Consider the following 16,576-nt stretch of genomic DNA (forward strand, 5'->3'; position numbering starts at 1 on the left):
AACGGGAGAATAGAAAAAAAAGAGTTCATTTTCTTTGTAATAATTTATTCAAAGAAAAAATGCCTTTATTCTGGAAGAGAATAGCAATTACTTCAAAGAAATTCGGTTTAATCAATCAAAAAGAAAAAAGGAAATATGTTTTTCTTTAATATATATATATATATATATATATATATATATATATATATATATACTGTATAAAAAAATTCTCTCTAATATGGTTTCTTGTTTCTCTTTATCTTCTATATTTCATCCCAATTTAAATCTGTAGACTAACATTATTCAGAACACTTCAAGTGGTTATAAACAATAAACGAAAAAACCTCGGGGCAATTTTATCTTTCATAGATAAGTAGTATTATAAGCATTCAAGAATAACTAATTTAGGAATTAATAAACTTCGACTTAGGACTGTAGACCAGTGAAAACAAGTATAAGTAAAATCAAAGATCTTCGAATAATGTGGTTTAGCTTAGCTATTGAATATATCGTGGTTATTTCTATGAACTTAAGAAACAAAGTTTTCTCCATATTTGATTATGCCATTGGTACAAATTGGACCTAGCTCCCTGGCTAGAATCATTCATATATATATTTAAATATTTATTAAGAAAAAAGTTACCTTCGATTTCTTTTAAAGAAATAAGAATTTTAACAAATTTTTAAAAATCTTCTTTAAAATTATAACAAAAAATGTGTAATTTTCGTTGCTAGAAAAGCTTAAAAATATATAAATAATTTTAAATGCATGCAGATTGGTTCGCAAAGAATGTAACAAACTTCCACTAGATATTGTATTGGAGAAAATGAAGAAGAAAGAAGAACTTCGTATTTAATTTCTGTGGACCTAATTCATAGGACTTTACTCAAAATAAAATTGTCTACAAGTTTTGTTTAAAAACTTGTGTTTATTATAGATTTAACAAAACCTTTTGCCAAATTCAAAACGATGTGTTTTTCAATCCCATTCTCTTTTTATTAACCTCAGATTCCTTAAAAACTAATAAATTTACACATAAAACTACTAAATTTACACTTTAAGGTGGGTCCCAAAAAATACAGTCTGGTTTAATTTTACCGAAGGTGAAGAAATCAGGTCGAAATCTTTCGCAAGACAGCACTCGCTAAGGAATCGTTTCCTAACCTATGTTTATATGAACTTTCTTCTTATTTTCATCAGTAGAACATGTCCTGGAAGTTTGTTACGTTCTTTCTGAATCATTGTATACATTACAAAACCTAATTGTTAAATGTATGAATACAGAGGCGTACGCAAGGGGGGGGTATCGGGTTTAACCCCCCCTCCTTGAAGGTTCAAATACTTTTTAATATTAGGCCTATATAGAATAAACCTACTATAAATTTACACATATATATTTGAGTATCTTTTTAAAAATCCATCCTCTAATTTTTCACTGTCAGAGTAGCAAAATCTATCGACATAAGATCCAGTCCGCCGCCTACCTTCTTCAATAATTTAATACCCGTACTCGGAGCTGCGGCACGTACAGTACGTCACTCAGTGTGCTATACAGTAGCGTCATTCAGCATTCTAAGAAAGCGGCAACACTCTCACTGGCGCGGTGGATGTCAAAGCATATATCTCTCCTCGTGTACTGAAAGAGAGGTAAGACATTCAAATGCCGCTTATTAAGAAGGTACGATAATAATACCGACCTTGTAATAAAATAAGGTTGACACCATATAAACCTACTTGTTGTGAAACACATTGTCGGGAATGATCTGCAGCGGTAGCAGTCAAACATGAAGTTTTGTACATTCTCGAACGGTATTCACTTGTTAGTCTGAGTTCAGATTTTGTTGTGGAACGTTCATTTGTATGCATTTCGCAGTTCACATTTTTAAATAGAAACTTCACATTATCGTTACGTGTTGTTTAATATGTCTAACCGACCTCAAAGTTTAATTTTACATGTCGTCGCAATGTAACGATGCTGTCGCAAACGTTCTTCCCGAAACTAGTTTCACGCCCTCCTGTGAAAACTCGGCTGGTATTGAATGTACATTGACATCACTCAATAATGTTGACGTGCCCGCTGAATCATTTAGACCTGATAAGTGTATGGTTCTGGTTCCAGAAGCTTTAACATCTTCAAGTTCCAGTAAACCATACGCTTGTGGTACTGGTGTTTACATAGGAAACGACTTGTCTAATGAAAAAAACTGGATGTCTTGGACAATATCTGGAAACCAAATTCAAAAGGAAAGAGAAATTGCGATTTCAGTTTAAACGGCTTAACTGCTAGAAGTGGCTTGCATATTCCGAATGTAAGGGAGGCAGGTTTTGTAAATTTTTGTACACTTTTTGCTCCAAGAAATGGTCTGGGATCTGGCATGAAACCCTTACGTAAACTTTGTACTGCGAAATTTGACAACTGGAAGGATACCATCGAGCGATTTTCAGAACATGAGAAGTGTCTTTATTACGAAGAAAGTTTGTAGGTAGCCGGTACTTTGACCAAAATTTCATGTGGTCTATAGATGTGCTTTCAAAGTCTATGGATGTGCTAATAAATACTGCAACAACTCAAAAGAAACTGGATAACAGGAAAGAACTTATTCCTATTATTGAAAGTATTTTGTTTTGCAGGAAACAATGTATCACTCTGCGAGGCCAAAGGGATTCGGATCGAATAAAGGTCGAGGTCGACCAAGAACCAGGTAAAAATGATGGCAACTTCAGGGCACTTCTTTGCTTTCGAAGTAAGGCTGATACTGTATTAAAAAGTATGTTAACGTGTAGTGTTGGAAATGCGCAGTACACCAGTCCTGGAATATAGAATGAAATAATTGAAGTGTGCAATGACCTGATTGTTCGAAATTTCGTGAAAGAACTTAATATCTCCAGTTGCTTCTCTATTCTCGCCGATGAGACATCAGATATATCAGGCTTAGAGCAATTATCACTGTGTGTTCGTTATGTTGATAGAGGAAATTTCACTGTGAAGGAAAACTTTCTACAATTTGTACCATTATATGATGACCGGAAAAGGAATCGAAAAGGAATATTGTACAAGTTGCGTTCATTAAATGTAAACATAAATTAGATTCGTGGTCAAGGGTATGACGGAGCTATGTCCATGTCAGGAGAGATAAATGGAGTCCAGGCACATGTAAAGGAAATAATTCCGTCAGCTTTATATGTCCACTGTTTAGCACACTGTCTCAACTTAGCTGCATCCATTGATCGTGAAATAACTGCCATTAGAATCTGTATGGGTACAATATCGAGTCCGTACGAATTTCTAAATATCCCCTAAAAAGCAATGTGTTTTGAAATCATCGATAAGTGAAATTTAAACTACACCTTCACGCCGTGAAAAACTCGTTCAATTTTGCACAACATGCTGGTTGGAAAGGTATAATTCCGTAGCCGCGGTGGTGGAATTTGGAATTGCATGACTATGCAACCCTTCAAAGCATATCAGAATAGAATGACAAAGACTCCTCCTCACTAGCAAATTCACTTTTACGTGCTTTGACTGACTGTCAATTTGTGATATCGGTGTTTTGTATTCAGAGACTGTCTTCTTTAAGTCTCCCGTTGAGTAAATGCCTGCAGAATTCAACTATTGATCCCGTGGAAGCAGTAAACCTTGCTGAAGATATTAACAATGAAATGAAATGTATACCCAAAAATATTGATGAAGAATTTTCTAAAATTTTCATTTGTGCTTCTAAAGCCTTGAATAGGTTGGGGGCCTACATTCAAATCCCTCGCATGGCAGCGCGAACAAAAAATTGTGTAAACTTGCGACTTATCAGTGACGCCAGAACTATACTTCCGCGTCTCTACTTCTGTTCCATTTCTGGATACCTTCATGTTCCAAATAGATTCGTGTTTTTAAAAACACAAAGAAATATTGAAAGGGTTTCAGTGATTTTTACTTACGAACCCAGACCTTCTGCTCCTGCCGTCTCAAGTTTCGATATACTAGAAGCGTAGATATACTATCTATACGAGTAGATAGATCTAGAAGACGTTAGAAGGTCTAGAAGGTTTGTTAGTTCCCTCATAAAAAACCCAGATTTGGTGAGGTCACCTACTGGTTGACCCAATTTTTATCTGGCCACGGCGTGTTTCGGGTATAATTAATGCCAGGAGGAGAGCCGACAACCCCTTTTTCCTTTCTTGCGAAGTGCTCGATACACCGAAACACGTTGTGTTCGACGTGGGCTGCTGAACGTCGCTGCTGTGAGTTGGTGACTGGACCCCTTACAGTTGACACAATCATAGACTGTATGTTATCAGGGGCAGAGAGGTTTTGTGCGGTAACTTACTGCGACAAGGATACTGCAGCACAAAGCCAGGGATGATGGGACAGCGAGGGGTTGAAAGACAGCCCGCTGCGGAGCTGCCGTTCATCTGTGCTTGCACGGGTGGGCGGTAGTGATTAGGCACTGGAACGCCCTCATCCTTTCGTAAAAAAGATCGAGACACGGTGTTACTTCCTTACACAGAGTGCTCAAGCATTGGCGTCAAGACCGAGTCCTGGCTTCTGGGGTGGGGTCCAGGAACGACATAGTCGGGTGTGCTCTCGTGTTTATTAAACATATATATATATATATATATATATTTCATGTTTAATTATCTAATTTATTAATTTAATTAGTAGTTGGAAAAGCCTAATTTCCCTTCCATATATCCGCGCACATGCTCTGAGGTTATGTAGTAAATTAATCATCAACCGAAAAAAATTAATATGTTCTATACTGCATATATACTCGTATATATTATAATCGTGGTAATCATACATATTAATATGTGTGTGTTTGTGTCTACCATGTCATAGGATAATACCGATATAGATAATTTTAATTAAAAGAGAACAATATGATATAGGTCAATTGAATGTTCTGTAATTGAATTTTACCACAAATATTTTGTAAGTAACATCACATCAAATTATAAAAAACTTGATTTTATTTATTTAAAATAAATAAGCTAATAAAAGGATAATGAAAAAAATATTTGAATTTATTACGTTGAATAATTTTAAATTACTGAATTTATTTAAGGGTTTTTTTTGGAACTGAAAGCTCGATGACCAACAGTTTAAATTCTAAGTTTTTCAAGAAATAGTTTTAAAAAAACGACCGGCTTGCCTATTTCCTTTAACACTGAATTAATCATCCCTTTAAAAATAAATTTAAAATAATAATTTAAACAAAGGGAAAATCTAATAAATGAACATTTAATTAAAATTAATTTGAAGTGTAATATATAAATTTTATAACCCTTTTAATTTGTTTTCCGAGTAGTAATAAAATAAAGATAGCATGTTTTTTTATTAAATAATGAAAAATCTTTCTAATTTACATGAATACGTTGTATTCTTACACTGAAATTTTCTTAAAACGAGCAGACTTTAAAAAGTGCAGTATATTTCTTATAAATGAGTTAGCTTCTATCCATTATACTGGTTGTTTATATTAAATAGGTTAATTGCAACGAAAAGAAACTTTACAATTTAGTCACATTAAACATAATCAAACTTATTAGTTTGAAAGAAACAAAAAAATAAGTAAGAAAAACTAACATTATTAACATTCAAAGTAATATATTTTACCATTCTCTTTCATGGTAAAATGGATTACTCTACTTCATTAGCATTCTTTATTTATTTGAAGTATTAAAGTTTTACCCGTAGTAAAGCAAACATTTAAAAAATTAATAAATGCTTTAAATAAAAAGTATAGGATAAGAGTAACTCTATGAAGTTAGTTGTTATCAAAAATATAGTCGGCCTCCGATGTGTGAATGGTAGCGTTTTAGCCTTTCATCCAGAGGTCCCGGGTTCGAATCCCGATTAGGTATTTTCATTCGCTACAAAGTTGCCATTTCATCTCATCCCGTGAAGCAATACCTAATGGTAACCCCGGAGGCTAAAAAAAAAAATGATCTAAAGTAACAGACTCGATTAAAAGAGGAAAAGTAATTACTATACAACTTGGTGGTAGTGTAAAAGAAGAAAAATTGGCAATAAAATATTTTCTCTATTATTTTTATTATGTTTTGCAAGAAATCAGTTATGAATAATATATTAATTTAGCTGGTGACCGAAAAATTAATTATATAATTAGCTAAGTAAGTTTATCACTCTTATTAGAGTACCTTCAAAAATGCTTAGAATATTTTTTTTGTATAAACTTATCTAAATCTAATGAAAGTTTAGAACTTAATCATAGATTAATAAACTTTTTGTTATCAATTAATATTATAAAAATAATACATTATTTTTAAATGTTTATTTGCTTGGGGTCTCTAGTCGTTTGATGATTTGTATCATTTCTTTGTACTTTCTATTAACTTCCATTCTCAATTATCTGTTACAATCTAATATCTATGTACAATTTAATTTGTGGTCGTTAACTGTTTTTATTTTCTACATTTTATTCTAAAATTATATTTAGTAATCTTTATGTCTCAATACATGTTCAATCAGCTATTATCCTCTTTTTAAAAATCTTTTCATAAAATTCTATATTCTCAAATTTTAACCTTTACAATTTGTATTCAACCAGCCCTCCTAACACCTCATTACAAAAGTTTTCATTTTTTATTTCGTACCTTCATATTTCACTAAAATAAAGAGGTACACTACATAAAAATATGTTTAAGAATTTCTTTGTTGTTCTTATATTTGGTGCCAGCAGATTTCTATTTTGCAGAAATTATCTTTTGCCTTGCACAAGACGGCTTTTAATGTTTTGTTTACTTTGTTCATCCTTAGCAATTTTATATCCTAGATAACAAAACTCTACAAGTTCTGGTATATTTTATTCTCTTATTATAGCATTTAACCCTTCATTATTCTCCTTTTTGTTATATTTAATTACTTTTGTTTCACAATTCTTCACTTTAATTTCTCTTCGAGATGAAATCTGTCATTTCTCCTAACTTCTACTTTATTTAAAATAGTAACATCATTATCTTTTGTTCCTAGACTTTACTTTGCATTCAAAAATTATTTTTATAATAATCATTAAGAAATAAAAAGTTAGACTTTTTAGAGAGAGAGTGTATGCGTGCGCGTGCGTGCATGTGTGTGTGATATAAGTTAAAATAAAGTACGATAAGTTAAGGTATTATTTTTACAACGTCTATATAATACTAATAAATATACATATTAAATTAGAGTTTTAATGTTATTTTTAAGATTTAAAACGTTATCCGCAGATCGGTTTCAGTGTGGCGGCCTATGTTTTAATCCAATTTCTATTTTGCTTATTAAAAAAATGTAGCGAATTTTTTCCTCCTGAATAATGTGTTTAACAGCGATATTATGTTAACTACATACTGTTATAATCTTTCATAATTCCAGTTAATAATAGTATAGAAAAAGGGTTTAGAAAGAAAACGAAATTTCTACTAAAACGGCTAAAATATTTACAGTGTTAGAAAAGAGTACAGTCGCTTCACAGTACTACATAGTAGTTATACAAAATAAGTACAAAATATTTAATTTGTGTAAATCAATTGTGTTCTCTCATTTAGAAAAAAAAATGTCTTATCTTAACTGATGAAAGGCAAACCGAGATGTTTTTTTATGATCTTTTATATTGCAACCGATTATTAAAAATGTTTTTATACATCTAAACGACACATTCCTTTTAAATAATGTAAAAGTTCAGTTTTTATATTTTATAATTTCTTAACGAAATTACGGAACTTTGAAATTGCATTAATAGGAAAACAGCTGAAAATTGGAGTATTTAAATGCGTAAAATTCCAGATTCATATTTTCTTAAAAATATTTTAACTTATAAGAATTACGAGGATAATAACAACCTTTAATTTGGCTTATAACTCAATTTTTTTTTAGTTAAGTAATTTATATGTCACACCCTTTTAATAATATTATCCTATTTGCTTGTTTTTTGGTAAAACAAACCTCCTTTTTTGTGATGATACTAAAATTATTTCACTGTTGCATAAGTCTAAACGAATTAAATGTAAAGTGGCAAGTATCTTTCTGATTCCTTAGAGCATTACTGTCATCAGAATAAATATTAATAATTTTATTTAGCTTATTTATATATTATTTACAGCTAATATTAGTCATATTTACTTAACGTTTAATGTATTTTGTATGTATATGAGATTTCTCTTAATTTAGTCAAAATTTAAAAAAAATAATTATACATCTTATTTTCTATTTTTTATGTTTCAGGTAATTGAAGATTTTATTATTATCAAATCAGATAACTTCTTACAAAATTATTTCAGGTAAATTTAACTTTAAATAGAAAAGTGTATGTATTAAATTGTTTATCATTATAGTTAGATAAAATTACGAATTTAAAATTTAAATAATAATAATTGCGGAAATAACTAAAATAAATGATACATTGATTATCAGTTATTTTTAATTTTTTTTTTTTAGTCTGACATATTTATCCATTCTTTCTCCGAACAATATTTTGTTTTGATGAGAAATTAATTTTTTACGTGTGGAAAAAAATGCTAAAGCTGACCGGGATTCGATTCCAGAGCGCCTTCAGAATGAAAACTAATGAAATTATACTACTCTGCCGCAGACATCAGCATTAATCTTCGCATTTCAATTTTTTTGCGTAATAAATAATCTATTAAGATCATAAATTTAATATTAGCTAAATAAAATCGGTTTAATTAAAATATTGAACTGATTTCAATTTAACTCGAATAATTTAGAGAGATTTATATATTTTTCTGTAATTTGTAGTAGTTTTAAACGTATGATTTTAAATAAATATTACATTTTATTAGCGATTGTCGTTGTAATCAACGGAACAAACTGTTAACTGACGTTTGAAAGAGCTGACAGTGTGTTATCGAGGTATGCGTCGCACAGTTGCGCAGAACATGTGCTCCTACACACGCAGCTCAAGTATCATCGTAGACAAACATGAACAGACAAACATAGGTTGTGTATGAGTTACCAGTGTAAACGTGTTTTCGTACGCTGTATCTGGTCTTTGTTTGTTATCTCTTTATGATATTGTGCACAGTTAACTGGTTTAAATTTTGTAATCTGATAATTATCATATAAACTGATATGCTTAACATATGACACAGTGGATTCGATGTTTTGTAAGTAATTAAATTACTAACTAATTAAACGTACTGCAAAATAAAGTAATGTATAATTAATTTTTTAGTTTCTTGTCTTTCTCAAGAATTTTAATAACTACTAATTCAAATATTCAGCTACTTTTATTCAACTACTTTTTATATTCAGCTTAGAATTTATATAATATTCTTATTGTTCTTCCGTAGTGTTGTCTTTTTTTTTTGTTCCCTTCCGTGGTGTTTAATTACACCCTAATAAAAAATCACTAAAATGTTTACTTCGTTCGTTTCTACACCCACGCTGATAGTATTTCAGTATTGCTCCTATAATATCAAGCTGATATTTTTTTTTCAATATTGCTCATTTTTCTTAATCATCTACACCAATTAGTATTGTTCCGTTAATATTCCAATTGTTTTGAATATTAAATTAAATTAAAACAAAGCTTAAGAAATCTATTTGTTTGCACTGGTCTATCCAGAATTTTCCAGTTAATGTTGTATTTCATACAATAGAGATAGGCCTGATGAAATATTAAAATCTTACCTGCTATCCATTAAATCTTATTAGCAATATTTTTATTTGTAAATTTTATCAGGATAGGTTATTTAATTTATTAAATCTAATAAATATTTTTATTTATTTTATGAAATAGAAAACACAGCCAATTTATTTAATATCACAAGAGAGTCATAGACTCTCAATTGATAGCTTAATAGAAAAAGGGGAAGACTTTTAAGCTTTTTTCCCTTCAGACCACTCATGCCCTCTTTTTGAAAAAGTGTTGTAACTTTAAAAAAAATAAATAAACAAACTTAGAGAAGAAGTGTTTCAGGATTTGCTTCCTCAACTTGTTTTCTGATTGTGTTAAAACACAATTAGAAAACCATTAAAAATGAATGACGTACAAAATGTTTTCCCTTTTACATTTCCTAAACACCAGCCCCCAAAATTAAAATAAATTTAACTGTTACAATATTTCCATCGTTAGCTTAAAAAAATAATTAAAAGTCATACAAAAGTAGAATAAGTTCACACCTTATTTCGTACCAAAAGAGCTAATGCCCCTAACTTTTCTCAATTAAAAATATTTTAAATACTACAGAATTGGAACCATTCTTTTTAAAAATGTATTTAACGTTGTGAAAAAATCACTTCTTTAGTTCCACGGGGATCAGGCTCCCTTTAATTGAAAATTAATATCTTTATATATTCAATCCGTTCTTTTTCAGAGTCATGTTTTTTCAGAGTACTTTTATGAAATTGTGAGTTTCAGCAGTGTAACTAACTCGGTTACTCTTAAGTTCTATCATTAATTAAAAAAAGAAAATCGGTAATGTTTGAAATTTAATTTAAACATCATTATTTAATACGCATAAAAAACCTTAGCGAGGTCATAGAGGAAGGAACCTTTACCAACCAAAGTTTTTTTTAATTTAAAATTGAAATTAATTATTTATCATCTCCAGATTATTTAAATATATATATATATATTTATTTATATATTTTGATATTACTATTATTTTTCAAAACATATTTTTGAAGGAAGTAAAAATCTCAAACGTCATGTCTGGACATCCTTTGGTATCTTCTAGTACAACAACATAGTCCGAATTTCGAAATAAATGTAATATGAATATTTGAAAAAATCGGTTTTTATATATAACTTTGTGTATATGTTTCCATCAATAACGTTGATAGAAATCTTTACTTAACAATTTTAATGATATTTTCTTGGGAAATAATTAATAACCATCGTTTCACACGAATTATTTATGGAAGATAATTTTCCTATCAAACAATTTTTAACCCATTTCTCCTTCATAAAATAAAAGTATTAAAATTTTTATTTTATTTGAATATATATACTTTTTGCTAGGAATATTTTCAGCTTCTTTGAATTACATGATCTGATGATCATGTAATCAACCAGTGATTGTTGTGGTAATATCTTCTACAATTTATTATAAAAAAATCTTTATTATGTAAAGCAGTTGTAATACACAAGGTGCGTAAGGTAAAGGTTCTCGATTAATATGACCATACTCTGTTGATGTATAAAGTATATATAACGAGTCTAGCAGTTATGATTTATGACTCTTTAATTTATTATTTAAGCGTGAAAAGGAGTAGAAGTTAACAATATTTTAGTTCGTTTAACTTTAAGAAGAGGGTATTAAAATTCTTTTTCTTAAAATCACAAAATATGTAGATCACCCAACTTTTGTAGATAAAAATCGAATTGTTGCAGGTCAGAATAAAATTAACTTTTATTTATACAAATAATTTTAAACCACATTTCTCATTTTAAAATTAGAAAAAAGTTAAAAGAAAAACTTGAAATAAAATAAATTTGTTTAACACTCGTTTTCTGTGAATTTAAATAAATATACTGAACTAACCGGTCAGGGCTCGGGTTCGTTCGCCTTTTCTGTCTAAGGGGGCACCACCCCCTGGCTAGACAGGGGTTATTTTCATCTTCTACAAATTTTTCGTACAGGAGATTCTGGAACATAACCCACAAGCAGTTACTCATGTGGGAAGCACTGATTCTACAAGTGGAGACCAGCCACTTGAAGCGTCTGCCCTTGTGACACATTTATTTTCACAAAGTCAATATTGTCACAAGTCTTTATTTATCGAAAAAGACAGACTGTTTTGGTAAAAAAAATATAATTAAAATATTGCAAGTAGTGTTCGAATTCGATTTGACCAAGTGTTTGGCAGTAGTAACGTTGAATATAGGCAAGGAACATAATCCGGTTGTTACAGTAAGCGATTAAACCGGATACTGTCTTGAAATGTAAATATTTTGTAACGGGAATACTCCTACGTTCTTTCCGTGTATAAAACCTATGTTCATACAAAATTTAAGCTCAGTCGATGAGTAGTTATTGCGTGTAAGATAACAGACTAACGGAAAACACTAGATTTTTATATTGTATAATACGAGTAGATAAATCAGATAACCTATTAATTTTTTTCTGGGCTGTAGACCTAACAGCCTAATACACCACTGAAAAAAATACATTTTTTCCTAAATCTTTAATTTTTGTTTCAAAAATAAATTATATATATATATACATACATATGAATTAAATTTTTCATTGATAGCCGGTTTAGGAGTATCAAAATATCAAAATATATATTTTTTTTTGTGAAACCCTGTTAGAATTTTGGTACAATTTTTGTGTACGAATCTCTTTACTCGAAAAAAAATTCAGTTAAAGTATTATGTTATTTATTTACTTTATTGCCCACGACTATACAGACTACCCACTACTGTCCCGACTATTACCCTACCGACCGTTACTCATTACTATACAGACCTCAAAAGTTCATGATCTCCATGTTATTCTTCGCGTATAGTTGTTTTCTCTTCATTCTCACGTGACACTTCCAGGTCAAACGCCGATCTATGTGAAGTCTTTAGTATTGTACACTCTCTGCTTGTGGGATAAAGACAACATCCAAATACACACTGGGGCAGTCGCCCTTCCGCACGGCGAATGTCACGTACTGTGATTTAGTAACTTAATTCTCCATTTTTCTACCACCCACAGAGAAGGTCTAGTGCCATTTATAGCTCCCGCAAGGCTACGCCAGGGTCTTCGTTAAGGCAAAAATACTCGTAGCAGTATCATCGACAAATATGGTGACGATGCAGTCTTTCAGATGTGGACGGTCCACAGTGAATATGGAATATTACACAGGACCTACTACAGAGCTCTGGGGAACACCTGACCCAATCTCAAAGAATCTCGATAACTCATCACCACATTTCACCTGAGACAAACACCTCTCGAGATAATTTCGTAAGACCAGGTAGTAATGTTGAGGAAGTTGTAATTTCAATTTATACAGCAAGCCAGCCAACCAACCATACCTTATGAAAGGCCTGTTGGATGTCTAACGCCGCCGAGCAAAATTCACTTTCCTACAGACATCCACTGATGACTTTGACGATTCTATGGGGTAGTTCGATGGTGAAGTGGCTGCACCTGAACCCAAATTGGTGGTCCGGAATTATCCCCTTACACTCCAAAACTGGCCTAAACCTTCGAAGTAACAGCTTCTCAAACAATTTAGATAATTCCTGTACAGGCTGCCCTGGTTTCAAGATCATTACCACACCTTTTACTCCGCTGGGGAGTAAGACGTCCGCAGACAGCGTTAAAGAAATTCTTAATGTACTTCATGCCTGTAAAGGGAAGCATGAGAAGCACTTTGTGCGTCACTAAGTCAAAACCCGGGACTTTCTTTAGTCGCCTTCCCTGGTTGATTAATTTAAGTAACTCCTTTGTTGATACCAGTGTAATCGGAAAGCTGACCGGCATTGGGCTCTCTAAGAAGTCTTCAATATCTTTATCATTAGGACTCTCATTATGATGAGGTTGGAATGTTACTTATGTGAAGCAAATAGCCTTCTCTCTGTCATCCCTTATCAATAACCCAGTACGTCCTTGTAGGGCAGGAAGCGTTCTTGGGGATCGTTGTAGGCTTCCATAAGTATGCATCCGTCTCTATTTAGGTTAGAAAAATTTCCGATATACTCCTTGTATTTTTCGTTTCTGATAGTTTTCAACAACCTCCTCAACCTTGGCGCAGCCCTATTAAGAAGAGTCCTATCTTCCGGCCTCCTGAAATGCTGCCAATTTCGTCTGAGACCCCGTTTTGAGCCAGTTAGATGTGTAACTTCTCTCGGATAGGTATTGTCCCTGGTCGAATGTACATCTTCAGGTGTAGATCGCCATGCACCTTCTGCATGTCCGACGTCAGAAAGTATGTTTCATAGTCAACAGCCTCAGGGGCATCGAGCGGAAATGGGTCAGTCAGTTTCTCCAGTCTTAATAAGATGGCCAATCAGTTCGTTCCGTATGCAGGATAGGCCTCCTTTTCCTCCTCAGCACCATTATGCTCACTGTAAGTAAAGTGGGTGAGTGGTCCGACGTTGAATCATAGCTGTTTTCTAACTAGAGCGTATTTAGTTAATAAAAAATGTATGTAAGTGTATTTAGTGATAAAAAAGTCAAGTAAATCCAGAATCTTCGTTAGATCCGTGGGCCAGTATGTCGGCTGGAATCCCGAAACTACGTTCAGGAGTAGATTCTGAACACACCTCCTCAACATCCTTTCCCTACTGGTTGTCAACCGCGAACCCCACAACGGGTCTTTTGCATTCCAGTCCACACCAGCGATAAACGTAGAACCTAGTGTTGCAATGTATTCAAAAAACAACTCGTTAGTTATAGTATGGCGCGCAGGACAGTACACCGCGAACAGTCATATAGGTCCCAACCGGTCTGTAACTTCAACTGTGGTTGCCTGAATCTGGTTAGTGCGGAAACCTGGAAATTGATGATGCTTCAGAGAATTCCTAAACCAGTATCGCAGTCCCTCCATGGGCTCACCTGTCTGGGTGATTCGTTACATACACAGAGAAACCTTAAAACCTACGGTAATTCCGGTCTATAAAGTACGTCTACCATACCATTATTACGTCCAGAGAATTGACAATTGCCATATTTCCTAATTCTTCTCGCCTAGAAAGTAGGTCGTTATTGTTCCATGTAACGATCCGTAGAAATTTTGTCATTAATAGATTTTTGAGAGTACCTGAGTAAAAACGTTTATTAGACTTCCAATCTATTGAACTAGGAAATCTATATTTGATGAAAGCCTGTCTAACCTGTCTTCATTGTTCTTACCAATACAGCCAGCTGTCGTATTTTGTGGAGAAAATCGGGCTTTTTGCCGACGGTTTCAGGCGCCCCACGTCCCAATGAGGGAAAATCTTTATCATCAAACACGAGATCGGTCACCCTGCGGCTACCGGATTCGACTCTCGGAGCAAGTTGTGCGTTTCAATTGACCTTTCGCCTTCGTCTCCTCTCTAATATTTCTTGGTACACTCTACAGCCTCGATAGTTTACTGGATGGTCGGATTGACACACAGAACAGGTTATAGGAGTCCTTCCTGGAACAATTAGCTGTTCGATAGTCTTTCCCACACTTCACACAGCAGAAGGGTGTCATGGAATTGTTTTTCGTGTGTCGACAGTACGTTGGCACCTCATGCATTGCACGAGGTCTGTTGGTTTCCGCGGCGTTTCGAACGACATGCTGCAATTCGTAATGTACAATCAAATATTGTTCTGTTGTTCTCTTGCGATTCTAGGTTCACGAAAAAAGTCAATGTAGGCTCTTTAGTTGCTTTGTGGGGTGATTTATTTTGTCCTTCACCCGATGCCTGTGGCCTTCGATTTCCTCCTTGAACATCTCCAGTGGAATCGAGTGGTGCAGGTTCCTAATCACGACACAAAAGGCTCGTTGATATTTTCTAGTGAAGGTATGCCTTATTAACTCGTGTTCTCGAACTATATTTATGATTTTTTGTACATCTCAATATCCTTAGAAATTATTCTTAATTGTTTACATCCTACCAGTCGAATGTTGTAATACCCCTTACCCACGACCGTTTAGTTCGTACACCCTTAGCCCATTATTTATCCCGTAAAGCACAATAGGTGGGGGCTTGACAGGTTCCGTTTGGTTCGTAATATATCCTCTAACGGAAGGCCACTAAATTTATTTGATATGGATAATTGTTAGGATTATAAATCACAGTCTGTTTTCTAGACACAGGTATGGTTCTCTACTGACTAGAAGTAGGTTGAGTTTCCATAATTACACTCTTGTCATCACTTGAATTTTCCGATAGATTGTCTGCTTCATCGTCTCTAATCAGTTTTCTATGCGCTATCCTCCTCGGGTCTTTATTCAACGATGGTAACTGACCACATTTCTAGCTGTTATGTGGCAACCTCCACAATCAGATGGCTCTTCGTCGATCATATCTACTGATGGTAATTGACCCATACTAAGAAAAAACAAAACATAAATAAATGAATCAAATAAACATAAAAATAGTAAACAATTAAACAAACACGCATTAGCAAAGGAGCGAAAGATTGCAAAGAGTCTCAAATGCTATAACAAAATAAAAAAACAAAATCTTAATACCTAACGAAAACTAATTTTAAAAAACGTAACTGCAACCATAATATAACACAAATATAAATTTTAATTAGAATCAACAAATACACCACTGTCGCAGAAAACAGCGGATATATAAATAATAATTTAAAAATTTATTTAACTTGAATATTTAGTAATGTATATGTATTTCTTTGCTTCTTACTTTTTTATTTATATCCATGAACTTAACTTTAAAAAGGCAAAATTTAGGAGAGAGTTTTTATAAAATCTAACATAATCGCACGTGAAAGGAAGGTGAATCTAAAAATCTATAACAACATGATAACTTAATTTATAGGTGCCTCTTAAACTGTATTTTTCCAAGGTGAGTTGATTACCATGCGATATAAGAATTTAATTTATATGACTTTTATGTACATCAAATTATGTTTTTGTGAGATTTTGATATTTTTAATTTTAATATTATTACTTCGTATTTTGCTAATATTTTTTATTTGTTC

General features: G+C 32.7%; 1 protein-coding gene across 1 annotated transcript in view; it reads left to right on the forward strand.

The window, feature by feature from the left end:
* Window positions 1–8,914: 8,914 nt before the first annotated feature.
* Window positions 8,915–16,576, forward strand: part of LOC142324522 (protein amalgam-like) — a 423,072-nt gene continuing 415,410 nt past the window's right edge. The window contains exon 1 of the mRNA XM_075365350.1: window positions 8,915–9,097. Within this exon, the coding sequence (XP_075221465.1) occupies window positions 9,091–9,097 (7 nt within the window). The 5' untranslated portion in view covers window positions 8,915–9,090. The remainder of the gene's footprint in view (window positions 9,098–16,576) is intronic.

This window comes from Lycorma delicatula, chromosome 5 (genome assembly GCF_047948215.1).
Source record: "Lycorma delicatula isolate Av1 chromosome 5, ASM4794821v1, whole genome shotgun sequence".
In the NCBI taxonomy this organism is placed as follows: Eukaryota; Metazoa; Arthropoda; class Insecta; order Hemiptera; family Fulgoridae; genus Lycorma; species Lycorma delicatula.